Source organism: Pocillopora verrucosa, chromosome 3, assembly GCF_036669915.1.
Source record: "Pocillopora verrucosa isolate sample1 chromosome 3, ASM3666991v2, whole genome shotgun sequence".
Lineage (NCBI taxonomy): Eukaryota > Metazoa > Cnidaria > Anthozoa > Scleractinia > Pocilloporidae > Pocillopora > Pocillopora verrucosa.
Window position 1 is genome coordinate 28,081,678 of NC_089314.1, and position 25,175 is coordinate 28,106,852.

General features: G+C 40.3%; 2 protein-coding genes across 3 annotated transcripts; both read right to left on the reverse strand.

Moving 5' to 3' along the window:
• Nucleotides 1-139: 139 nt before the first annotated feature.
• Nucleotides 140-11,204, reverse strand: LOC131799588 (uncharacterized). Its single transcript, XM_059117301.2, has 15 exons — nucleotides 11,049-11,204; nucleotides 9,079-9,203; nucleotides 8,080-8,145; nucleotides 7,853-7,910; nucleotides 6,696-6,773; nucleotides 6,352-6,452; nucleotides 5,591-5,687; nucleotides 4,821-4,889; nucleotides 4,133-4,222; nucleotides 3,226-3,280; nucleotides 2,644-2,762; nucleotides 2,051-2,131; nucleotides 1,476-1,522; nucleotides 1,301-1,368; nucleotides 140-908 (listed from the first exon to the last, which is right to left on the reverse strand). The coding sequence occupies exons 1-15, from the start codon at nucleotides 11,130-11,132 to the stop codon at nucleotides 682-684; spliced, it is 1,365 nt and encodes a 454-aa protein (XP_058973284.1). The 5' UTR covers nucleotides 11,133-11,204; the 3' UTR covers nucleotides 140-681.
• Nucleotides 11,205-20,134: 8,930 nt separating this feature from the next.
• Nucleotides 20,135-24,834, reverse strand: LOC131799476 (collagen triple helix repeat-containing protein 1). Of its 2 annotated transcripts, XM_059117187.2 has the most exons (5): nucleotides 24,749-24,799; nucleotides 24,468-24,608; nucleotides 23,253-23,374; nucleotides 21,850-22,083; nucleotides 20,135-20,753 (listed from the first exon to the last, which is right to left on the reverse strand). In XM_059117187.2, exons 3-5 carry the CDS (start codon nucleotides 23,361-23,363, stop codon nucleotides 20,397-20,399), a joined length of 702 nt encoding a protein of 233 aa, XP_058973170.1. In that variant the 5' UTR covers nucleotides 23,364-23,374; nucleotides 24,468-24,608; nucleotides 24,749-24,799; the 3' UTR covers nucleotides 20,135-20,396. The 2 variants fall into 2 exon arrangements, with proteins under 2 accessions (XP_058973170.1, XP_058973175.1); XM_059117192.2 differs by lacking the exon at nucleotides 24,468-24,608 and having other exon boundaries at nucleotides 24,749-24,834.
• Nucleotides 24,835-25,175: the final 341 nt, after the last annotated feature.

Sequence of the window (25,175 nt, forward strand, 5' to 3'; positions counted from 1 at the left end):
CACTGACCCCACCTTATAATTTCGTCGTTTATGCCCTGTGTATAGTTAACAATCGTGCTAAATTTAATGGAAAGCACTCTAGAGAGCACATTCTTCGCAAAGGTATTACCACAGGACAGTAGATTTTTGTCACACCTCATTCATCATAGAAACAACTTTAATTTAGTAACAAAATCATTATATTAGTTACAAATGAAAAAATTCTCCAACGTTATTGATCATCAACAGTTCGATTTGAGTGTTAATCCGAAAGTCTACTCGTCAAGCTTGCAATTGGACCGCTCAATTAATTCATCACTAACTCAACTATACTTACAATTAACCTTAAAGGCAGACTCCCGAAAGTGAAAGGTTGGCGCGCAGTGATATTTGAGTACCACTAGGACAGCGTACTCTTCTCCAAGCTTGTATGCTTCATGTCTGTTCTCGGTAAGGGTTATCAGCCGAAGACTGAGGCTGATAACCCCTACCTCGACCTTGATTTTTCTGGATATCGAGAAAAAACATCATCCAATAATTTTTTAGAATCAAAGCAAAATCAATGCATCTCGGATCACCTTCGACACAATTGAAAATTACCCTAAAACCAAATCACCTAGCTAAGTCAAGTCGCCAAAAAAAAAAAAAACTTGCTTGCTCTATAGATCAATTATGAAAACCTCAGCAGCCCACATTCAGTTTTCACCCCGCCTTTACTTCAGGCCTGGTGACAATTGGTCTGTCCTGCTCTTGTCCAAGTACTTTCAGATGTGAAATATGAGCACCAAGCGCCTGAAAGAAAGTCTCCTTGTAGTTGTACCTCACCCCAAACTCCTTACACGTCTCACGGACGATGGGGGTAATCTGAGGATAATAAAACTGACACACGCCCGGGAAGAGGTGATGGGCTGTTTGATGATTGAGAGCTCCTGGAAATAGGGGAAAGGATGACTGGTTGGTTATGTTAAATGTGCATGATTAAGCTCCCGCATGAGACTGTCTTATATTACATAGACGGCACTGAATGACACAAATGATGAATGGAAACCGTAAAAGAATCTAGACTGTGTATACCGGGCATGACTCGCGAAATAACTACTGGAAGGGTTTTGTCTGATGTGTAATAGAATCAAAGGTAATTGACCAGGCCCTAGATGCCCGATATGAACATTTTTGCTCACACTCTTACAAACAAAGGAGGTTTCAGGGACAAAACAAAACAATACAAAACAAAAAAACAGCCAGCCAAATGGGATGACAAAAACTCGTGCAGACAAACCTTATTTACAACTCTCTTAACTAGAAGGATCCTATACATCACCTGTAAAAACATTCCAGAACCAACTGTCTGTTGCATAGTCCAATGTTGACTCGATCTGAAGCTCTGCCCTTAAAGATAACACGAAAGTCTCTGGTGAGCGTTATTAACAGTCACCAATATTGTTGAAATGTGCCTCATCTCTTCGTTAACAGGTTAACAGAGAGAAGATACGTACCAATCCCTTTTCATTACTCCTTTTTCATCAGGCTGAGGCCATTCGACCTGGACATTAAAACAGAAAAAGGGGAATGGATGATTTTAGTGTGCGATCGCATTTGTTATACCTCATTTAAACCAGATGTAGTTGTAAATTACGAGGTGGTGCACGATCAGAAAAAATATATTTAAAAAAATTTATGTTTCAACCTGAAAAGTTTGTTAGTAACAGCACAAATTTAGCCTCTCAGTTTCAGGTGAAGAAGATTGCTTGTGTCTTAATGATATGACGTTAGGTGGCGATAAATACCTATCCTTGGTGAAGCATCAGCTGAAATGAAAGACGAACCTATCCCCCGAAAATGAAACATATTTAAACAGAAATGGAAAAATCTTCAGATTTTAACTTAAAGATATGGTGGTATGTGAAGTCAAATTTTCAGATGTTTTCTTCTCTTTCCAGGTTTTTAACTAAAGTTACCCGAGCGGCCGTGGTATTCTTGCTCTCCAATAACGATATCACGACGATAAAAGCCATACGTATCGTTTCATGTAAATAAAACTTCAATCTGTAGAGCACCTTCAAACACATACCTCACTAACAACATGAGATGCCTGAAATATAAGAGCCAACCAGTAACCAGTTGCTATCTCAGCGAGAAACAAAAGAGCAGCCTAGCATTTGAAGAAAAAGAAATACAAATGAGAGTTAGCAAGGGACAGGTTGATTGCACCGTTTCGACAAAAAGTCCTACAACCATAAGAATGCCCTTTCGAGATCTATCTAACTAAAGGTTGTCCAAGTTCCCTGATGCTGCTTTTTGTCCGCCTACATTGTACAAGTTTACCCAGCCACAAGAGCACACTCAATCGGAAAACTTAATTTGCAAATATTTTCGCATTTATTTTGAATATTTAATATAACAAGTTTTAACAATTTCACGACTGCCACTTGTTTTCGTTTCCTTTAATCAATTGCGTCATGAAATCGATGGCTCTAAGTCCTGAATTCCTAATCTCTCGGATTCAAAGATAGTGTCCCTACGCGTCTTAGATTGTCATTGTGCCATTGCAGTTTTTCGTCGACGCTCTTCATTCTCACTTTATCTCCAATAGCTAAGCTAGGTAACTTCAGCTTGTGACGAGATATAGATTAAGTTAAGAGTAATAAACAAACAGAAGCTTACCATTTTCCAAAATGAGAGCAACATCCAGGGAAGTATCACCTTGTGCATGAAAAAGAAAAGTTTTCCACTAAAGAATAAAATAACATGAGATTTTGAGGGTGGATTGAGCCGCATGGTACCTGAAAAAAAATTGAACAGAACGATAAATCAATATGTTGTAAAATTATCAATGTTAGTACATTTTATCTGAGATAGCCAATAAGAGTCTGTTTCAACGAAACAGTACGAGTTTTCTGCATCAGTTGACGGCCAAAAAGGAAATACCAATTGCAGTAAACGGGTTATGATCGACCCGAAATGTGCTGCCACCTTGAATTTGAGCGAAAGTGGGGATTGTAGGAGCCCCCTTCCCCCACACATCTCTTTTGACTTATCATGGCCGACTGTTTGGTCTTTTTTTCACTTTGAATCCTAGCTTACCATTAAAATCGCTCTCTCGCCTGCGCTCAAGTTAAAAGAGATTGTTCCTCCCCTAAAAATCATCCAAGGTATTTTTTTTAACAAGTAGCATATTTCTTAATAATATGCCATATTCAGGAAAAATTAAAAACAATATTTATTTAAGCGAAGTCCTGAACTCACTGTTTTTCAGGGATATGAATGTAGTGAAATCCTGAAGATAAGTCTTGAAGCCCAGCTGTTACAAACAAAGAGGCATAGCGTTCATGCAGATACAGTTACAGATTTTTATTGAAGCTCCCTGAATGGGTTTTTCAGCATCAATACAAATGGTTAAAAGAAATAAACTAAAATTAAAGAATATAAAACTATAGCTATAGCTAAATGTATATGTCAGAAGAATAAAATTATTGAATAATGAAGTAAACCTAATAGCAGCTCAGTAAATTGACACTTAAATTTCTTGGAACATTTTAAACACACAAGATTGCTGCTTAATGAGATCCACAGTTTCGTCCTCTATAAGCAAAAGACCTCTGACCAGTTGAAAGGCGGTAAAAAGGTATATCCAGGGTACTAGCTGATCGAGTTTGCCTGCCATGAACACAAAAACGTAGCCTAAACTTATTTGCAAGGTAATCTGGAGCAAGATTATCTACGCACTTGAAAACCATAGTTGCATCATTCAAAGTAAGTCTATCTTTAATAGGGAGCCAATTCGATGATCTTAGTCCTTCGGAGATATGGTCATATTTTTTAAGTCCCAGAACAATTCGTCCAACAAAGTTTTAAACTTTTTGTAATTTGTTAATGTTACTATTGCTCTAGACGCTTGGGCAATATAATAATTTACTCAAAACGAAGGCAGTTATAAGTAGCAACAGCGTTTTCCTATCTAAAAGATGCTTAATTCTATTGATTTGTTTTTACTCAAATAGACAGTTTGAAACACTCTTAGTAATATGTTCGTTATAACTGAGGTTTGGATCCACTGAATGCCTTAATCAAAAGACACTCCTTGTCTCAAGAAACGTGAGCGCAAGTAAATAACTTTCACGGAAGCCTTCTGAAACGTAATTCATTAACTTACCAAGCAGTATATTAAAGGCATATATACATGCTGGTTAAAGTATCGAGGCAACCAATTCTGGCTCCATTTGATTCGTCTCATATCCGGCTTCTGTTGAGAATTGAACACCATTTGTTAATGATACAGGTCTTAAACGTTATCAGGGCCCTATGTGTTTAAAAAGTTTGGCTTTCTATCATGATGCTATGTCCAAATACGCTTTATCTATGTTGATAACGTTAAAAAAGTTTTCTTTCCATTTTGCAGTTTGAAAGAGCATGCCATGAACTGCTCACAACTTACAATCGAGGTATTGAAGGAAGTCAACGTCGCTTATTTATTCAAGTGACGCGTAATCAAAATTGTTCTCAAATTTCTTAATTTGTACCCCTAGAAATAAAAGCAATTTGCTTCCCTTTTGTAGTCAAACGCTGTAACTTTTACCCCTTTAAGTAGTTCAAACCAATATTTATTTTGTTCAAAACGCTAAGAAATCAGAATTTCTTTGTAACAATCTGAATGATCAAATTTAATTTATTTTCTTTCCCAGATAATAAGCTAAACTGACAAAAATTACATTTAGCATGCTATTCGGAAAATAAGTGATTTCACTATTCTGTTATTGTATAAAATTAGAAGTACGATATATCAGGAACTCAACAATGAACTCAAAACAAGGCACATGATAGTCTTAATATCAAATGATTACTTCTTTTGCTGTGCTGATGTCAGGATCGACCCCATCGATGTTAGTAAACGGATGATGACCAAATACATGCTGAGTAATAAGAATTCATATCATTATACTAACTATAAATCTAGTAAATAATACTTCTTCAAAATCGTCAACTGTCTTATCTTCATCGAAAAAGTAGAGATCGTAAAAAATAACTCGATGGAGTCCGTTTTGCCCCCCCCCCCCTCCCTCCAAAAAAATTGACAAAAATGTATTGAGGTCTAAATTCATTCCTAGATAGAACCATGCCTCGAGCCATGCGTAATTAAAGCATGCCTGCTAATTACAATTTTTGGGAGTATGTTTTTAAAGAACCTTTTTCGAAACTACCAGTCTAAAATTATATGAGAGCCATGTTTGGCAACGTGGGTTGAACCAAAAAGGAACCTCTGTGATTTTAAGGGTGGTGTCACAACAACTGAAGTCACGACCCGGACAGCTCTAACTTGAAAACTTTTAGGCCGGTTATTCAGACGAGGTCTAACCCAAACCGCGGTTTTTACGTAAGCAGAGAGCCTCAGGGATTCTCTATAGGAGGGTTGATTTAATTAACTGAATCTCCTTCCACTATTAGTTTTCGGCTCCCTTGACACTGCTCACAAATATAAACGTTTTGATAAAAAGTTCGACCAAATTCAACATGGCTTAGAGCGCGGTTAAACAACGGCTAAAATTTGTTAAAATGACCGGCCCTTCAAGTTAAGCTCAACCTTCGAGCTTATATATAAACTTTCAGTACTAACCTGAAATACCCAAACGTAATATGACCCTCCATTTATAAAGTCAACCACATGGCCAACCAGTCTCCATACAAGAGGATTACTTGTCACAGAAAAATGGCTGAAACATAACATGAAAAGAAATATCCATTAGATTTCAAGAGTGGAAGTCGATATAATTAAATGTTCCGATTTGTCAAATTAGGCAAATGAGGCCCACATTCAAACCAGCTTGCAGCCGAACTGAGCAAAACTATTTCATGTACATATAGCGTTAACAGTTCTAGAATTCTTGAAAAATATATATTTTGCTGAAATTCCCTACGTTATGGAGAGTAACTGTGAACAAGGCGTTTCACAAATTTTAAAAATTATAAATCCAACAATATGATTAAAACTTTTTACCGCAAGGCTTAGAACCGTTTAGAATTTTCTAAAGGTAACGTATGTCTACCGCCAGAATCACTTTTCCTTTTCCAGAGCGGTCTAGAGTACTTTATGAATGATCACTTGACAAATAACCCGTCACCAAATAGTCGTAGCTGATTTTTTCAGCAGAGTAATGCTACTGCGAGAAAACGATATAGAGCCATTGTTGCTTAGCTTGGCTTCAAAATATATTTAGAGAAGATAGCGGTTTCTGCTTTACTGTGATTTGGGTTCGTGGTGAAAGAACCTATTTTGTATTCAGTGATGGCCTATCATAATTAATAGTGGTGTGGTCTCTCCCTTGTGGTTCTCCTTTGGTTTTTAAGGGACTGCTTTACAGCGTGTCTTTTATTTACCTTGCATCGTGAGAGCTGAATATGGCTCCTAAGGCAATGAACCATCCATGGAAAAATCCCGCAACACAAGCAAAGAAGAAATTTTGTGTGGACAAGAATATCTAAATGAAAAAATTCAGCACAAGCAGTTCAAGAAAAATCAAGGACCAATAGATCTAGCCACTATCGATGACAATTTCATCCAAACTGAGAATTTAGTTACGTGGACTTCCTCAAACTTTAGCCATATGTGTTCCATGTCAGTATCCGTCTATTTTAAATTCTTCCACTCGTTCAGTAGATGATAACGATAACAAGAATAATAATGACTGCAGGATCAAAAATCTATGAGTAAAAACCCTTACCTGTACAAACCAAAGAATGATCGTCATCGCTGCCGCGAGAAAGTACCTCAACCACATCCATCCCGAGATCTTTGGATCCTATCACAAATGCATAGAAACAAAAGTCATTTGAGAACTCTACAAACAACTCTTTGAAATCCAAGTTTCTTTCCATTACCTGAAATTGTTGGTTTTGAGAATGTCGTAGTTAATATGAGATGGGTGATCTGTTTGCCTGATTTGGAAGGGCTAACTAAAGAAGTTAGGTAGGCTAACGAGTTTTTTGCCCGTCTAGAGGGAGCTTACACCGATTTGTATGAAGAGACAAGCAGACTTCACACTTCCTTTTAATGTAAGGCTGGTCCGCCTAACTCAGGATTTCGCTAAGTAACTCTGATCTTTGGTCGTGCTGGAGAAGGTTTCCGTGAGAGTAAAGTGACTTGCCCACGAACACATCACATGGCGTGGGCCCAGGTTTCTCGGCCTGGATTTCAAGCCAAGACTATCAGGCCACCAAGATATCAAAATGACCGTTTCTAAGAAGACTGAAAACACAACAATTTTTTTGTCGCTCGTAAGCTGTGGCGCCGGTATTTTCAACAGCGAGAGCAATGAAAGGAAACGTTTTAATTTGAACCAGCAACTCTTGCAAAGTAGTTTCGCATTTTTACCAAGTTCCATTTCTATCATGGATCATTGCCTCTTACTGCTTTCGTTTTTCGTTAGAATAATTATGCCCGATTATTTCTTAACAAGCAATGAGCAGTCGAGACCTATAAAACGTCATCTCTTATTTCAGCGTTATGAGCCTGTAACTCAAAAACGAGTTCGAGGACTCTCTTTTTAAGTACTGAATTGCTATCAACATCATGATCAGATCTCATCTTCCTACATAGCTTTTCCACAATATTCCCAGCCTTTCATATTTTTTTGTAACTCTGCTGAAAGATGAATCTTCTTGGTAGAGATGCTAGGCTAATTTTCCAGGCCAAAAAATGCTTCAAGGTACTTCTGAAAAGGACTGTCAGAGGGCTGTCACAGGGCTTTTAAAGGGCTGCAGAGAGCAATTATTTTAGAGCAATGGATTGTCTTGACGGATCAGCACAAATTTCCTCTCAGACAATTTCTATGTCTGCAACATTTACTTCGATATAAAGTCTTCGCAACTGCGTCGTTACCTGTTTTGTGTCCTCGAAATGGTTCCGTACTCTTTCTCTTACTGTGTTGTAAAAAGCCCTGTCAAAAAAAAGACACCAAGAACATCTGTGGTTACTGGCATATCGGGTGCTCCCCCTCCTCATAAAGTGGAAAGATTTATCACCATCAAGTTTTGTGCTATTCTGTTTGCTCTTTCTTTTCTTATAGGTACAGATTTTCCTTGACCGCGGTTTAACCTTTAACTTACCCTGGTTCTGGGAAAGTGGGATACTGCGTGGAAACCAACTCACCAACATAGAACTTGTCTAGCATTCTAGGAAGAAAACACAGAGTCATCATGACAACATGCCTGTTAATAGCAGCCCTATATTAGATTGCTAGATAAGGAAAAACTGCCATCACGATGCAAGACTGGTGTTTCTCTGACGTAAAAGCCGCACCCATGTCGCCACATCATTTTAAAGATGTTACACTCCGTGTACTTTACACGGTTAATTGATTATGTTCGCGACATGTCGCCGAAGCTTCGTTTGGACATTGCAGAATCTCTTCGACATACTCTTTCCATAAGCTTTTATTGGCTTACTTGAGAGTGATACACATAAACCACTGGGATTTAAGCTCTTGGAGCTGATGTCAGTTAAGCATAATGGACCACGCATCTCGCTTGGTAAGATAGGAAAGGGCTAAAAAGAGTGCGAGAAAGCCACTCGAAGATTTAAACCAATCTGGCCATGGATGGAGGATAACTGATCCTGTAAGATGTACCTTTTTTAATAACAGTCCACAAGAACTCTTTGTGATTTTGTGGATGGTGTCGCACCTTCTGTCAATGCTGATCACGTTTTGCCTGACATAATGAAGGAATTTAATGACTCCGCTTGCAACGCTGAACATTTCATCGCAAGAAAAATAATGGGAGCTCAGTCCTGAACGCCTTAAGTGAGAGAAAAATCTGTGTTTGAAGCTGGAAAGAACAGTAACAGCACCCCCACTATTTTTGTACAAAGGTATCAGCTGGGACTAGCCTCAGCAAGAGCGAATATTTGTGAGATACTTTAGGAAATATTCCGTCATGAAAATAGGAGTTGACATGATAATTAACGTTCATTTGAACACTATGGGAAGCTTAATTACTTTGTAACAAATGTTTCGTAAAGCAATAACTCCGAGATTTTATTTGCATCTCCTTGAAGACAGTTGAGCTTATTATATATTTTATTTCAATTGCAACATTACAGCTTACTTGGGTGGAACGTCGCTGAAGACATGATACGACTGAAAAACAATGGTAACATCCTTTCCTGCTGCCATACACAAGACATCTTTACCACCAGGGTGACGAGCAAGGAATTTACTCACATCATAAACCTTAGAAAGAAGATAAGAAACGAGAATTCAATCAAACATATAATTTGCGTGATTTGGATGCGTGCTGTACATCCTACCCTCGGGGCCAAAAGTTTAACTTCTTAAGTTCAGCGAGTCAGCAGACCCCAAAATACAGTGAAGAACGAGCTGTTAATAATCAATATCAAAGCATTTTGAGCATAAAAATTATCATTTGAATTGCCAAGCGTACACGTGAAATAAGCAAGATGACTCCATTACGCTTTTGAGTTATCTTGAAACATCTATTTCGTGACCTACTCAATTTACTTTTCCTCGCTGAAATCCAATTCCCCTTCCAGATCAGTTTAGTGTAGTAAGTCACCATTAAAAGGTCTTTTCGTACAAAGACCATAACCATAAGAGCGACCACGAAAATGTGAATGCGACGTTTATAACGGATTGTGCATAAGCAATATGTTTGAAGACGTTCATCCATAACATTGAGTGTTAACACGTACGCCTATATCTCTTCTTCTTTCTTCTCTTCCGTGTGAAGAAGCAAAACACCAAAATTTCATCCGGTGTTTATGAGGCATTCCTGAGACATTTTAAGAGTCAATGCGTGTCAGCTCACTTTACGACTGTAACAGCCGGGAGTTCTGCTGGTGTATGAAATTGGACTGTGTGTAACTTTCCAGCAGAGAGTCGCACAATAAGTCGCGATTGCCGAAAGCCGTGATGGTGGACCACCTCGATAAAAGAGGCTTTAAATTCCCCGATCGACCCTTGGTTTAATCACAGAGGCAAATCGCAATTTATTATACTTTATTACAACTTAGAGATGTGATTAAATTGATTGAAAAAAATGAGAGGATAAAAATAAAAACATAAATTACAGATCAGATACTTAGAATCTTTTCATAAAGATTTTCATTGACTATGAAGTACTGATCTGTGTTTGTAACCCTCTACACTGTAGAGGGTTGTACAAACACAGACCAGTACTTCGGAAAAAAAGGAAAGAGGTGCTGTCACGAGCACGCTTGCAATGACATGGCATCAGTCTCATGGATGTGCGAATATTTGAAAGGCAAAACAACGGCTGGCACGACAGCTTTTGTGTAGCATGCTCAAGCCTTTATCTCAACTAGTGTGCTGCTAGCAACACGGTAAAAAATTTTCCTTCACAAAGAAATGGCACAGAGCTAACCGAAAAACATGCCTTATTGACTTTTCTCTCACTGCAGCCTATTGTTTAGCGTGTCTCTGTATGCGTTCACCTTATTCCCTCTTTTCCGTCACATTTGCTGTTATTTGCATATTGCAGAACTATTAAAACAATTATTAGGAAATACAATACAGCTTTCAAAAGCAGTTCCTGATTGCATTGATTGTTTGATGTCTTAACGAATCACTTCGCCTGTATAGCAAATTCAACTCCATCTTTTGTTTTCTGTTGTTTGTTTTCTTGTAAAAGTCCGTTCTTCGTCGCAAGTTTGGGTCCAGCAAAACATTAGCAAATATCATGATGTTTTGATGGTTCATTAGCTTGCGGACATGCAAATGCTTCATTCAGTGTGGGTGATTAATATTCACCAGGGTTAGGGTTAAGGTTTAGGGTTTGAATTCAATCAACCATAAGGTGTTAAATATTCAGAAGTGATGATCAAAACTCGTTCGACAGTGCTCTTAAGAAAACTTTGCAAACATCCAACTGCAATACTTTCATTTTGACCGATTAAATCAAAATGATTTCCGAACCCCATTTTAGGGATGTACTGCAGCAGCAAACTATCAGTGTCCCTCGTAATCCATAAGATATCGTATGCACGTAATTGAAGTTTTAGCGAAATAACGTAGTAAAAAACTCGATGCCTTTCTTACCTTCCCGTTAATTGCGATGTGTGCATTATGTTCCAGATTCATACTGGCAAGCTCTTGCCAAGTAAACTGCCTGTTTCCCGACATATTCTCGCAAGAACGTTGAACAGGGCGAAATGCGTTGGAAAATCGATCGACTGTATAATTAAAAATGTAGTGCAGTCGACCGTTTAATTTTCGCACCACTTGATAAATATGATTGGGACTATTTTGATTGGCCCAATCGAAGTTCCGTTTATCTGTTTGGGTAAGAGGGACTCATCTCAGCTGACCTTAACGATTGACACCATTCTCTTCACCGATATATCTTTACGCGAGCCCGGGGTAATTGGTGGCCCAAGTCGAACCACTTCAAAGAGTTACAAATTTAAATATTTATTATTTGTACCTAGCATTCGGGGGTCAGCCGTTCCACTGAAAAAAGACACGAAAGTCATGAAGGAGAAGAGTGTTCAAAGTAGACCCAGAAAAGACGAAAGAAGGAAAAAGTGTTTGGTTTAAAAAAAAAAAAAAACTGACAAGTAAGACGCTTTGCTCATTAACTTTTTCATCCGGGTCGACCGGTGTGTCCATGTGAGTTACCCGGCAAGAGGGGGGGAGGGGCGGGGAGAAAAAAGGAGGAGGCACAACACACGGCTCAACTTCTGTTTTCATGGTAACTCTCAAGAACCCTTGACTGTTATAGCAATGCGTGGTTATATGAATACCTTCTCAGGGAGAGAGCTATTAGCATTGCTGATTATTTTGAAATTTCGAAGAGTCTTTTCATAAGTTTCTCTTTAGTAAAGAACATTTGAAAGAACTAGTTAACAAGTCGAATGACTTTTGGGCCAAACCAAAATAATTATAACACCAATCAGGGCAAGGGTATGTTCATGGGATCTTCTCAGTGTCAACTCACGCAATTGCTGCGGCTTCATTGCAAAGCTCTTTGGACCTTTTTCGTGAAAAGTGGCATTAAAGTGTTCTTGCTATCGGAGACAAAATTTCGAGGCAAAATCATTCTGGCTTGTTCTGACGATCGTAGGCGTTTTTTACGAATTCTTTCAGTGTGAGTGTTTATTAATGCATAAAAGAAAGAAATGAGAAAAGAATTCAAATGATCACCAGCGAGGTAGAAAACTGTTTTGAATAATTTATTTCATGTACAAATTTTGACGGCTAGTTTTCTTAATTAAACACGCTACTTTGGATGCTACAGATCTTGCTGAAGAAGAACCATTTGACCCTTTTTCCTTCCCAGTACCACACGTTATTTTCAGCCCGTCGTTACTTCTGGCCTGGGGAAGGTTGATTTCTCCCTCTCCGGGCCCAGGGCTTTAAGATATGAAATATGATTAACAATCCCCTCGTAGAGTGACTGCTAGTAATTGTACCTCACCCCAAACCCCATGTTTGCGCGACTGTAGGAGTGATCTGTGGATAATAGATCTGACTCACGCTGAGAAAAAGATGATGAGCGGTTTGATGGTTTAGGGCCCTTAGAAAATAACAGAGATAATACAGTGAATTCATGTTGATGGCGAATCCGAACAAACAGAGTGAAAAAGCAAGGGCAAGGTAGAGAGCGGTCAGAAAGAGATGGATGGGAAATTTAAATTTCGACGATGGCCATAAGCAGACTAAAAGACAATCTCATCTTCTGGGCGCTTTTTTCTCTGGTGTGAGATGGCACGGGGAGGAGAAAGAGATTTGCGAACAGTCAGACAAATGGTTTATACAGAAAAATAAAGACTAAAAAGCAGACAGGTTGGGAAGAGAGAAACTCGTATATTGATTAGGTTATCTTCACGTCATCTGTATTTTGAAATATTTTTAGGAAAAGCAAGGTGTGTTTTTACTTATTTTAAGTTCGTCTGATGTTTCTTACGGATTACATAATTACTCAGTCAACCGCATGGTTTCATATACATGTAACATAATACTGCACACTATGCTACCTGTGAAAACATTCAAGAACCAATTCGTTTGTAATATAATCCATTGATGTCCCAACCTGGAGCTCTGCCCTAAAATAACAATAGATACTACCTAACAAATGTTTGCTTGTAAGCCCTCCCAACCCCTCCCTCTTGCGAGGTCCCCGCAAACATGCTCTACTGTGCGTGGTTCGTATTTTAAATCGGTAAGACCACCGTGAAAAGTCCTCTTCGAAACGGATGAAATTCAAACCAACATCAAAATTTGCTACAGTTATATTTCTATTTTAACCGCCACGAAGCCCAAATAACTTCCCGTTATAATAATAAACTGTAAGAAGCAGTGATTTGACTGACTTACAACTTAAAAGTCCCAATTCCCAGAACTTTTGTTCTTCATTTTCTGCGACCGGCACCTTCTCTTCTTTCTTGATTTTAAGAGTGACTCCCGCCCTTGTTGCGTCCTTCATTTTAGCATCAAGCGCTCTATGGAATATTCTAAACCTATAAAACAGAAAAAAAACTTGGTTAAAGTTTCATACAACCAAGAAAGACAAGAATCTCAAATGGGCAATTTGAACTCTACGGAAGAGATGTGGCGGCTAATTACCACCAAAACCCTACTTGCTATCCGTAGTACTCAGCAAATTTTGAAATTGAAATTTTAAAATCAATTGGTAACTTAAGAGTTACAAACTGATAAGAAAAAATGTATGAATCCTTTGTTATAATTGCTTTGTACATGTAATTGCATGGGCCCGAGGGCGATTAAGGATTAATTAATTTCACTTGTATTTTCAAAGTTTTCCTAAAATTGCCCGAGTCGTAGTGCTCTGTCCGTACGTCATATCCTCGAGCCAAATATATATTTTTCGGTCCAGCCCACCCACTCAGTCATTAAGTACATATAATGATGACGTGTTATCTTATGACCCCTCCGGCCTGCGATCCTATCTCATAGGAAAGCTAACGGTGAGTCAGCGGACGGGTTGACGAGAGCCGGTGCAGAAAAAGCCATCTGACAAGTCAAAACAAAAACAACAAAAGCATTATTTATGTTCGTTGTTGTTACAGACTAGAATAAAAAAGAAATCAGAAATGCACTTTTCGATGAATTGTGAGATTCCTGTTATGATTCGAAACAATAAAGGAAAAGTGAACCTTTTTGGCGCTTACCACCCATGCACACGTCCATCGTGTTTCATTTAAGTTGAAACAAAATTTTCGAAATTATTCACTCTTAGTGGTCATGAGATAAATTGTTTCAGTGGCTCGAGGTCATTGCGTACACACCGAGCGCAGCGAGGTTCGAAAGTTATGACTAAGAGCCAAATATTTTCCCGTTCGGCAGTACAACCGCACTCAGTCAATAAGTTAATAATTAATATTTTTGGTTGTTGTTGTTTTACTTATTGTGGGCTGAACGCGTCGCGAGTGCGAGTGCGCTCCTGCTTTTCTAAATGCCTGGCTGGACCCTTAAACGATATATCACTGTGATCCTAAGAATAGCCGCCCTGATTTTCTAACTCCATTAGATTATTTGATGGTAGTCAGAACTCTTTTCGTCTCTCATATATATGATCTAGAAAGGAAATAAAATGCTGGGTATCAATCAAGAATCGATGTTGTTGTTTCTGTTGTCGCATCATTGTAAGACCTTCCCGCCTAAATTAGCGTAGCGGCAGCAGATGTCCATTGTGTAAAAAATCTAGAGAGATTTGATCACTTAGCGCAAGATAAGCATCAGCAGAAAGAGAGATAGCAACTAGAGCAACTAGAGCAACACAGGTTATCCGAGTAACGCAAGGTTAGAACATAACTCAGGCGTTAAAGGCACAGAGAGAAAGAGGAATTCACTTAGATGGCTCAGAGTGGTGAAGCAGAAGCTTAAAAGTTAAAGAAATACCCACGTATGGGCGTGAAAAATGTTAAATAAACTTTGATAAACATTTAGATAATTTTTCTTTGTTTGCGCTTAAACTTAACAGTTCCTAACCTCTCCAAACGATTTGTTGTTTGAATTAGTCATTCACTACATCTTTTCAAATACATACCTTTTATACTTTAATGAGAATTACTTAAATTCTATTCTGTTTATTATAAAATGTTTAACATCGCTTATATTGTTGAAGTTAAAACGTAAAAGCTAGCCTCAAGGTTAGTCTAGTTTTTTGGCTTCCCACAGCCATCTACGCCTACCCTATATCAGCTCTCGTGCAAAGCGAAAGATTTTCAAGTGGCAATATTTGATGACGTAAATGCCACTAGCAAACCGAACAATAGCAACGCCCGTGACGGTATAGCTTTTGGGAAACTTTAATTTGGGTCTACTGAATCTTCTGTGTTATTTTTAACAAATAGATTTTGTCACGATTCTGTGAACTCAAAAGGGTTGTTTATTGTGCGAACTCGACTGCCGCCACGTGTGTATTCGTTGTCGCCTAAGTCTTCTGAATATAAAGATGTTCATCGGCCCAGTGGCGTGACCGTGTAACGCAATATCACGACATCTTCCCCTTTTTACAAAGTTTATCTTCAAAAGTTAATTAATACTTAATGTTCGGTTTCGATCACTGTTCAAATCACATAAAATCGATAAAACATTGTTCTTCATTGAAATCATAAAAAGATAGAAACAGAACCCAACAACTATTTAGCGGCTCAATCATTCAATGTTCAGTTCATATGGTAATCCTGATGCCACAAAGGCGGTCGACGTCTGCGTTCTGATCGACGAGTTTCAATCCTTTGTGGCTCAAGCTCAGTTCCCATCTCATTTTCAGGTGGCATTCTCTCTGTTTTGGTCTCGCCATGGAACTCCGGTGGAGGAGGTCCTGGCTCTGTCAGATTTGGCGCCGGTTTGAGGGTAGACTCGGGCGGAGTTAGTTCTACCAGACTCATAGGTGGTGCTGTTTCCGGGGTCAGGCGCTGTTGCCGACGGTTGCGTCGGTATCGCCTGCCGCAAACTTCAACTTCATAAGACCTGTTCCCCAAGGCTTTCATGCAGGTCCCCAGACTCCATTCCTCCCTTCCGGGAAGCCGCATCCTGATGGCCTGTCCACACTTTAGTGCCTCTAAAGGGCGAAACTTTTTGTTGTATTGTTTAGCTTGTCTTTTCTTGCGCTCAGCTAATTTGGTGGCTGTTTCCTGGTGTGATGGCTGCCGCAGGAGCGTTTCATGGGTTGGTAAGAAAGTGCGTGTGCGGCGTCCCATCAGTCTCTGTACGGGTGATGTTCCTAGACCCTCTGTTGGGGTGTTGCGCCAATCAAGAAGGGCTAACAGCGGGTCTTGCCCATCCGCTTTCGCTTTCGTCATCAAGTTCTTGCAGGTCTTCACGGCATTCTCGGCGCGGCCATTTGACTGGGGGTAACGGGGGCTCGAAGTTCTATGTTCAAACTGCCATTCTCTCACGAATGCACTGAACACCGATGACGTAAACTGAGGTCCGTTGTCGGTAATAAGCACGTCTGGTATCCCATGGCGGGCGAATTGTACTTTACACGCAGCTATCACGCTAGCAGATGTGGCCACCTTAACCTCCTGGACTTCAAAGAACCCACTCCAGTAGTCGACTAGGACAAAGAAATGTTGTTGCCCAAGGTCAAAAAAAATCGGCACCTAGCATCGACCAGGGACGCGACGGGATCGGATACGGTTGCAATTCCTCGCGGCACTGATCTGGCTGGTACGACTGGCAGATTGAGCATTTGGAAACAAAGTCCTTTACTTCCGAATTCATGAGGGGCCAATAGAGGACCTCCCTAGCGCGACGTAAACACCCTTCGATTCCAATATGTGATCGGTGAATTTGCTTCAACATTTCTTTTCTCAGGGAAGGGGGTACCAGCAATCGCTCCCCCAGGAATACTAGTCCCTTGTCTTCTATAAGCTCACTTCGTTTGTCATAGTAAGGCGTCAGCTCAGGGGTACAGGACTTCCTTGACACTGGCCATTCACCCTTGATTGCTCCGATTAGCTTTTGCATCACTGGGTCCCTGGCAATCTCATTTCTGAATTCAGCGAGCCTGTATGGTGCAATCGAGAGGTTTTCTGAATGATCTATCTCGGCAAGTGTACAGATCAGACTTGTATCGTGCTTGGAGGCTTCGGTGGTGTTGCGGTATGCTCGACTCAGTGCATCTGATACCCACATAAGTTCCCCTTTTTTATACTGCACATCCAGGGAGTAATTCTGAAGGGCCATCAGCATTCTCTGGAGTCTCTTTGGTGAGTTGTGTATTGGCTTGGTAAAAACTGCCCTTAGTGGTTCGTGGTCAGACTCGATGTGTACAACTTCGCGTCCCAGTATGTATTGATTGAACTTGTCGGTTGACCACACTATGGCGAGGAGCTCTTTCTCGATTTGAGCGTAACGCGTTTCGGTGTCGGTCAGAGCTCGCGAGGCAAAGGCAACGGGCTGACCCTTTTGCATCAGTACTGCACCTAGACCCGTTATGCTGGCATCGCATTGGATTGTCACTTCTTCAGTAACATCATAGTATTTCAGTACCGGGGCCTTGGCCAAGTATTCTTTGACTGTGGTAAATGCTTTCTCATGCTGTGCAAGCCAACACCACTCGACGTCCTTGTCCTCAAGCCTTCGCAAAGGTTCTGTCATGTCGGACAGGAGTGGCAAGAATTTGGCCAGATAATTGACCATCCCCAAAAACCTCTTCAGGCCTTTCACATCAGTCGGCGGTGGCATATCCAAAATAGCTTCAACTTTGGCTGGGTCTGCCTTTAGACCATCAGGAGTCAAGAGGTGGCCCATGAAACGCACTTCGGTTTGAGATCTTTTCAGCTTGAGTTTGTTGAGCTTGAGGTTCCACTCCCGGCATTTCTTGAAGAACGCACGTTCGTTCTTTTCAAGGCTCGAGTTGACCTCTGCGTCAGTTTCGCCAAATCCAGCGATGAGGAAGTCGTCAGCGATAACTTCAACTCCTTCTAAATTTTCTACGAATTCATGCATGCGTCGCTGCCAAACTTCAGGCGCACTTGAGATACCAAAAGGCATGCGGGCCCATCTATAACGCCCAAAAGGCGTATTGAACGTTGTCAGGAAACTAGAAGCATCGTCTAAGAGGATTTGGTGGAAACCATCCTTGGCGTCACAAAGAGTAAATTTCTTGGCACCTGTTAAGCGGGAGGCCACTTCATCGATAGTCGGCAACTGGTAATGCTCTCGCCGAATGGCACGATTTAAATCTCTCGGGTCAATACAGATGCGTACTTTGTTTGGCTTCACTATGGCCAACATGCTGGATACCCACTGCGTCGGTTCTGTTACTGGAATAATAACTTTACGATCAACAAGTTCGTCCAGCTTGTTTTTGATGCATGGACGCAAGGCTACTGGCACTCGCCTCGGTGCGTGGACAACTGGTTGCGCCTGTTCGTCTATGGCTATTTTGTATGTTCCCGGTAGGGCCCCTAATCCGTCGAATACGTCCTCATACTCTTCGAGCAAGGAGGCTTTGGGACACTTGACGTGTAATGCTAGGACGTCACAATTATGCAAACTCACAAAGCCAAGATTGAGGCTGGTGTTCAATGATAAAATCGGTTGATAGTCTCCGTCTAAGATGTTAAACTCCATTGACCTCCGCTGTCCACGGGACCACACAGGCAGGGTAGCTTTACCAGCAATTTTGCGGCGATCCCCTGTGTACGAGACTATTTCCTTTTGGCATGGTTTGAGGCGATGAAGGAGGGTGTCCCCAGTGATTTGCTTGTATAATTGGGCCGGGAGAATGTCGCACTGCGACCCAGTATCTATTTGAAACTGGACTTCTGTCTTGGGATCTGGCCCATAAATGTGGAGTTTGACCACTGCCAATTTTTCCTGGCCTTTGCTCTTACTAGTAGTAGCACCAATGTAGTAGGGGTCGTTTCCCATGTCGACGGCTTCGTGGACCGCCGAAACTCTACTTTTCACTCCTCGGGGATTAGCGCGACATTTATTCGCAAAATGATTCATACTCCCACAGTTAAAACATGTTCTTCCATACGCGGGACAATGACGTCCATGCACCATTCCGCAATTTCCACATTCTTTAGACGGTCTTCTAAATGCTTGTGACTTAAGTTGTCGTTCTTCTTCAGGTTTTTCTGCCGATCCCGCCTTCCGTAACGCATGAACTGCAGTGTCTCCTCCAGCCATTAGCTTTACTTGCTGTTGGGTCTGTTCTGACGACTTAATAATGTCAACTGCTTGTAGGAGAGATAAATCATTCAAACGGAGAAGTCTCTCGCGGACGCGATCATCCCGTATGCCTAGCACGAGGCGGTCACGCAAAATTTCATCTGGTGTGATTGTATCGTGTGCACAGTTTTTTGCGATCGTTCGAAGCTCCGTAAGATACGTCGAGATGTTTTCGCCTGGTTCCTGGTTTCGGTTGTTGAACCTATAGCGTTCATATATGACCTGTGTCCTAGGAATGCAGAATTCGTCGAACTTCTTCAGGACTTGTGAAATGTCGTCTGCGTTTTCGTCTTCGTTCCAAATAAAGGTATCGTGGGCTCTGACGCCATCCTCGCCTATAATGCTTAGTAATGTCGACACACGAACTATGCCCTCTTGTTTATATACACCAGTAGCGATTTCGTAGCGCTGCCACGCTGCTTTCCACGATTTCCATGCGGTGGCTAAATTGTCGTCAAAATTAAGCGCTTTCGGCGGGGGCAAATTTGACGGGGGAATAAAAACTTGAGTCGGCGCTGGTGGCACAACTATGGATGCTTCAGCTGCTTCTGTCATCTTTAGGGGTGAACAGATCCCACTCCTGACACCATGTCACGATTCTGTGAACTCAAAAGGGTTGTTTATTGTGCGAACTCGACTGCCGCTACGTGTGTATTCGTTGTCGCCTAAGTCTTCTGAATATAAAGATGTTCATCGGCCCAGTGGCGTGACCGTGTAACGCAATATCACGACAGATTTCATCTTGCTATTTCTGTTCTGTGATAGATCACAGATAATGTTAAAATGCGGTAAGGACGAAAAAAGTGGCACACGAGGCGCAGCTGAGTGTCACTGATGTTCTCGCCTCGTTTTGACGTCCACTCAGCGTGTATCGTCAGCAAGAGAATTTCCTGCTAAATACGGTGCCTTTTCTATTATCATCACTATTTTCGGAATTTCTTTCTCTATTGGCTACACAGCCAGCGCAATTGAAGCCCATGCTAATATTGTTAAATATAAGGACTGAACACAGAAATGATCTGACAAACGACACGAACTTTACTAGCATTTGTAAAGTGACAGGTTATACAAGTTGTTTTACACAAAAAAAATGCATCGCTGAGTAAAACCTATGATAAAAGCAAAAATCCAGCCTTGATTAGTTGGCTAATTTTTTTGCAACACCTACGCCTCTAAGCGCTGAGATCTTTCATAAATGAGCTGCTTACAGGAGTGAACTCTTCGGATAGGCTAAGCCTGCGGTGGTGGTACTTCCTCCACATAGATTCGGGCAAGTGAATTCCAGCCAGTGAAGGCATCAGCGTCTCCATAACCTTGGCAGTTACCGACCGAAAAACCCACTGTGACTTGGCCTTTGGCAACGTTCATGCACACACCTTCAATATGGCGGATACGGTGGATATTTTCCACATCTTTGCCTTTCCAAAGATATAGAAGACCTTCGATGGTGCCAGGAGTGGTGCATTCTGCACCGTTAAAGGTGAAGTACCACCGTTTACAGCATAAATCACAGTTGTAAATGCGAAAATCTCCATTCCAGAAAACGCGCAACCCGGTATCGTCCAACTCCTTGTTGAAAACACATTGCTAGAAATATTTGTGAGGGAAATATTGAAGATAGTTAGCGAAAATCTGTCTTGAATTCTCAAGATTTCATAATATCTTTAAGTGTGGACCTAAACTTTGCGTTCCGGCCAATTGAAATGTAATCTGTAAATATGACTTCTTAGATTTATGCAATAGATTATAAGGAGACAGAGAGGGAAAATCAGGGCGTTGACTGGGATACGTCGCATGATCGCAGTCGCTCTGACACATCACGTTTTATATAAATATTAACAGTTAGGCCAGTTTGGTCATTATTTTCATAATTCCTTTTTTTTTCTGTGTAATTACACAAAACTATATGTACCATACGACTGTTAGCTGTGTTTGAGTTTTATTAACGTACGTAGTTTACAGTCTAACAGAGCGTGAAAACCTTCAAAACCCTCACAGTCTATTTCGTTTTCTCTTTGGTGATTTTGGTCTCTGCTCGCGTTATATTAACGTCAATTAAGGCGCTTGAAATCCTGATAAATCTTCGTTTGCTTCTTCTGTTGCTACTTACCGGCTCGCTTGTTCCGAAATTTCTCCGAGTTTAGATTGACGAAAAAAGCTCGGGAGAAGTCCGAGAAATGGTCGGATAGTGTACAAATTGGCAGATGGCGTGACAGCTTTAGCTCAGCTCCGAGTTTTGTTACTCAAACAAATAACACGGTTTTTCAACCAATGACAGCGCTCGTAATATCCGAAGTTTCTTATAACTCCGAATATTGAATTTCTAGTTTTCTAATTGGTTCACTCAACTCCAGCTATCAGCTCATATTATGAGTCACCTGATATGAAAATACATTGCACCAACGATAATTGCGGAGCTCGCTGGGTACGTGATTGGACATATCAAAATCGGCGCTAAGCGCCTCGTTGTCTATATACAATCTCATATCCAACGCGTTCACGGAAAATTGTTAAAAAACTTAAATGAAATTGACATATCTCAAGGCCTGGACTAGAAGCCTCCTTCTCTGAAACCCTTATGATCTCTTAATATATGCAGTTTCGACGGTATGTTTTCGAATTATTGAGCAGGTAACCAGCTATCACAAAACGCCCATTCACTCCGGTAATAACGTATCCCTACCGCGACTTGGCCATTGTCTTGTCCATTATTCATACTTTTGAAAACGCACTGCTTCCAACTACCACTCAATGGACCGGGCGGGCCTTGAGGACCAGTGCTTCCTGTCTCGCCTTTTGTGCCTGCTAGCCCTTGTAAACCATTTACCCCTGGGGTCCCAGGTACACCGGGTGTCCCGGGAATTCCTGGAACTCCTGGACCACAGCCTCTCTTGGAGGATGACGATGAGTCTGAACACTAAAGTGAAATAAAGAAAAGCGAGTACTGCTTAATATCTGTTCAGAAAAGCTTCAGGTTTCACCCATGGACATATCAATCACTGATGTAAGGGAAAATTTATTCCAATTGTCATGCAACCTCTCTAATTGTGAATTACGCGCAAATAGAAGATAACAATATCAGGTTTATGACCACTACCTTTAAAAAATGGATAAATAAATTGATAAAAAATCATTAATGGAAACTGCAATAAAGATATGAAAGAGGGGTTATCTGAATGATTTTCCGCTCTTTTTTGATCAGTCAATCAATTAATTAATCACTTCATTAATGTCAATGCGTGGGATCAAGTTTCTATGTGTATCCGTGCCAGAGGCTCATGTATAAGACGCATTCAGTAAGAAAAATATAATACCAAAATACTGGCCACAATTCTGAAAAGTTTAATGCTAAAACAAATGGAAATATCTAATGGCTACATTCATTTTGCAGCTCGCCTTTAAGTGTGAAAAATCAAATATCCTTCACTTCATGTAAAAGTCACTCAAGTTTGTTGATTGTTCAATATATGACAGGAGCTTACTCCACAATTGCGATATCTTGTAAGTAAATGAGTTATGCATGATAATGCCAAGTATGATAGATGGGTGAAACAAGATTATGACCACTATTCCTTTAAGTTTAATGGGTTTTACGATCCTCTAAAAAAATTAGAGATGTAATCAGGCCCATTTTCGTTTATACATTTAAAGAATAGATTATTTTATACTCGAAAGAATGTTCCAGAGAATGCCCATTTGCAAGAGACAATTTAGAATCATAATCTAAGTTGTTACATACATTTAAGAGGGCTATTAACGCTCAATAGTTAGTAGTTTGGAGTTGATTGATCAAACTCATTTTAAAAAAACACAGGATAATTATCCGAAACTGAAATAAAAAATATTGGCTCATTGGTCTTAAACCAGTAAATGGATCTTTGTTGTCTTGATATCGTAACATTTTACTGTTGATCTTGCTGAATCCAGGCATTTCTACGCCTTGAAGAGTAAAATTATTCAACTTGTTGTTCAGTCACTGAACTGAAATTATTATTATATTGCTCATTGTTCACTCACTCTGCACGACTCATACCCAAATAGAACGAACCTTTTGGGAAGAAAGAGAAGATCATAATGATCACTAACCTGACACGAGGGACTACATTCGTCAGAATAGTATTCTCTACTCTGTCTGGCAACAACAGACAAGTAAGGTAACAGAAGCACTGTTACTATGGCGAACTGAGCAGTCAACATACTGAATAAACCTGAAGAAATGTGAAATAGAACACATAAACAAACATTTGATGAGAATTTTAGTTTTCACATTATTAAACAGTTTCAACGGTTTAATGCTTTGGTCGTAGGTCGTGGCGTCTTCTCTTAGTCAAAGCTAGTGTAACAATTTCAGGGAAAGCTTAAAAGTTCGCTCTGCTATTGTTTAGAATACTGCAACGAGCTAAAATAAAAGGGACTTTACATGTGCACTGGAAAAGAATATAGAGAAACGCGTTGGCTAAGGTTATATACATAGAGAATAATACATGAGCCCGCGTAGATATGGAATTTCTCTTCGAGTGTTTTACGGCTTTTCTCAGGGCTGGAAATCCTTGTATAAAACCGTAGTTTATATGATAATAAAATTTATTTCTCAAGATTCATGACACTGCAAACTGTCCACAAAAGAGGTCCGACACCGTTTAAAGACATCCCTGGATATAATATCTCACTGCATGTCATTAAGTGCGAGCGGCGTGTTTTTTCCTGTTTGCACTCAAATAATTAGTTGCTTGGTAAAGGCACAATCAGAGTTAGCTTTTGACGACAAAAATATATCTTCAATTAAGGGCGGCAATCTACGTTCAAATAGGCAGTTATGTGGTCACGCAAAGCGGAATGTTCTGAGCTTCGCAATTTTGAATAACGGAATGTAAAAAAAAATCGATGTTCAGAAGACTGAGCCTCAACAAAGGAGAGGAAAAGAGGAAGGGCACTAAGGGTCGGTAATTTACACGAGGTCTAACCCAAACCACGATTTTACGCAATCATCGGGCCTTAGGCTCTCTCTACAAGAGGGTTTATGGATTGAATAGCTGCCCTTCCACTGTAAGCCTTAGGTCTTCTTGTCAATGTTCACAAAACCTAATGTTCAGATAAAATATCCAGCTAAATTAAGGATTGTTTAGGATGCGATTTTGTTAAAAAACTAATTAACTTTGTTCAAATACCCGGCCTCAGGAGTTGGTCAACTTGTAAAACGTTCCCTTTAGGTAATGCAAATATTTTCATTCCCATTTAGTAAACCAAGTTGTCAAGAGCTGTTTGTACAAGCAAGTTTTCACGCAATTTGCTACACCTTACGTCAGTCGCTAGTTGATCGGCTGATAGAGAGGTTATGGCAATTGATACGAGATCCCGAGACTGTTGCTGTTTAGGAGCAGTCGCTGGTTGATCGGCTGATAGAGAAGTTATGGCAATTGACAAGAGATCCCGAGACTGTTGCTGTTTAGGAGAGGGGGCGAAAAGAGAAAAGAGTGCATGGTTCATATGATTTTTGCGGAAATGAACTTGTTTAGCTGTGGACGGGTCAATCGGTCGAAGGCAAAACAGCTAAACTCAAATAGGAAGCAAATAATACTCACCAAGTTGATATGCAACCAACCAAGCTCGGTGTGTGTTTACACAGTCAAATTACCCGTTAAGACTGACGAAGGTAGTAAAGATACACATTTTTATAGATTCATAATACCAATGAAACTAAGAGGAAAAAATTCCAACTCAGTGAAGCAATTTGTTTGCACTAATGCTGTTTATTGTTTTGGGATTAAAAGCTAAGGACTCAAAAGTTAAGCCGGGCACGAAAGAGTTATATATCTTCCTGTTATCTGAAAATATCCTTTTGACTATAGAGTTGATAATGATTTTGCAGAATGAGGAGTGATGGTTTCTAGAGAAAAGAATTCTAAAGAATGAGTAACCGCAACAATTTTGCTGCTATTTGTCCTTCCTGCGAGAAAAAAATTAGGAAAAATCAAAAGCGTGTCCTTTGCGAGGTCTGCATGTCATTAA

What these genes read in the sequence shown, in the direction of transcription:
- LOC131799588 (XM_059117301.2), bottom strand. Translation starts at nt 11,132, where the DNA reads ATGTCGGGAAACAGGCAGTTTACTTGGCAAGAGCTTGCCAGTATGAAT. An exon ending in TGCTCTCATTTTGGAAAATG is followed by an intron (nt 2,132 to 2,643) that starts GTAAGCTTCTGT and finishes TTCAAATGCTAG; the next exon opens with GCTGCTCTTTTGTTTCTCGC. An exon ending in GTTCTGGAATGTTTTTACAG is followed by an intron (nt 909 to 1,300) that starts GTGATGTATAGG and finishes CCCTATTTCCAG; the next exon opens with GAGCTCTCAATCATCAAACA.
- LOC131799476 (XM_059117192.2), bottom strand. Translation starts at nt 23,363, where the DNA reads ATGTTGACTGCTCAGTTCGCCATAGTAACAGTGCTTCTGTTACCTTAC. An exon ending in AATGTAGTCCCTCGTGTCAG is followed by an intron (nt 22,084 to 23,252) that starts GTTAGTGATCAT and finishes ATTTCACTTTAG; the next exon opens with TGTTCAGACTCATCGTCATC. An exon ending in AAGACAATGGCCAAGTCGCG is followed by an intron (nt 20,754 to 21,849) that starts GTAGGGATACGT and finishes AAATATTTCTAG; the next exon opens with CAATGTGTTTTCAACAAGGA.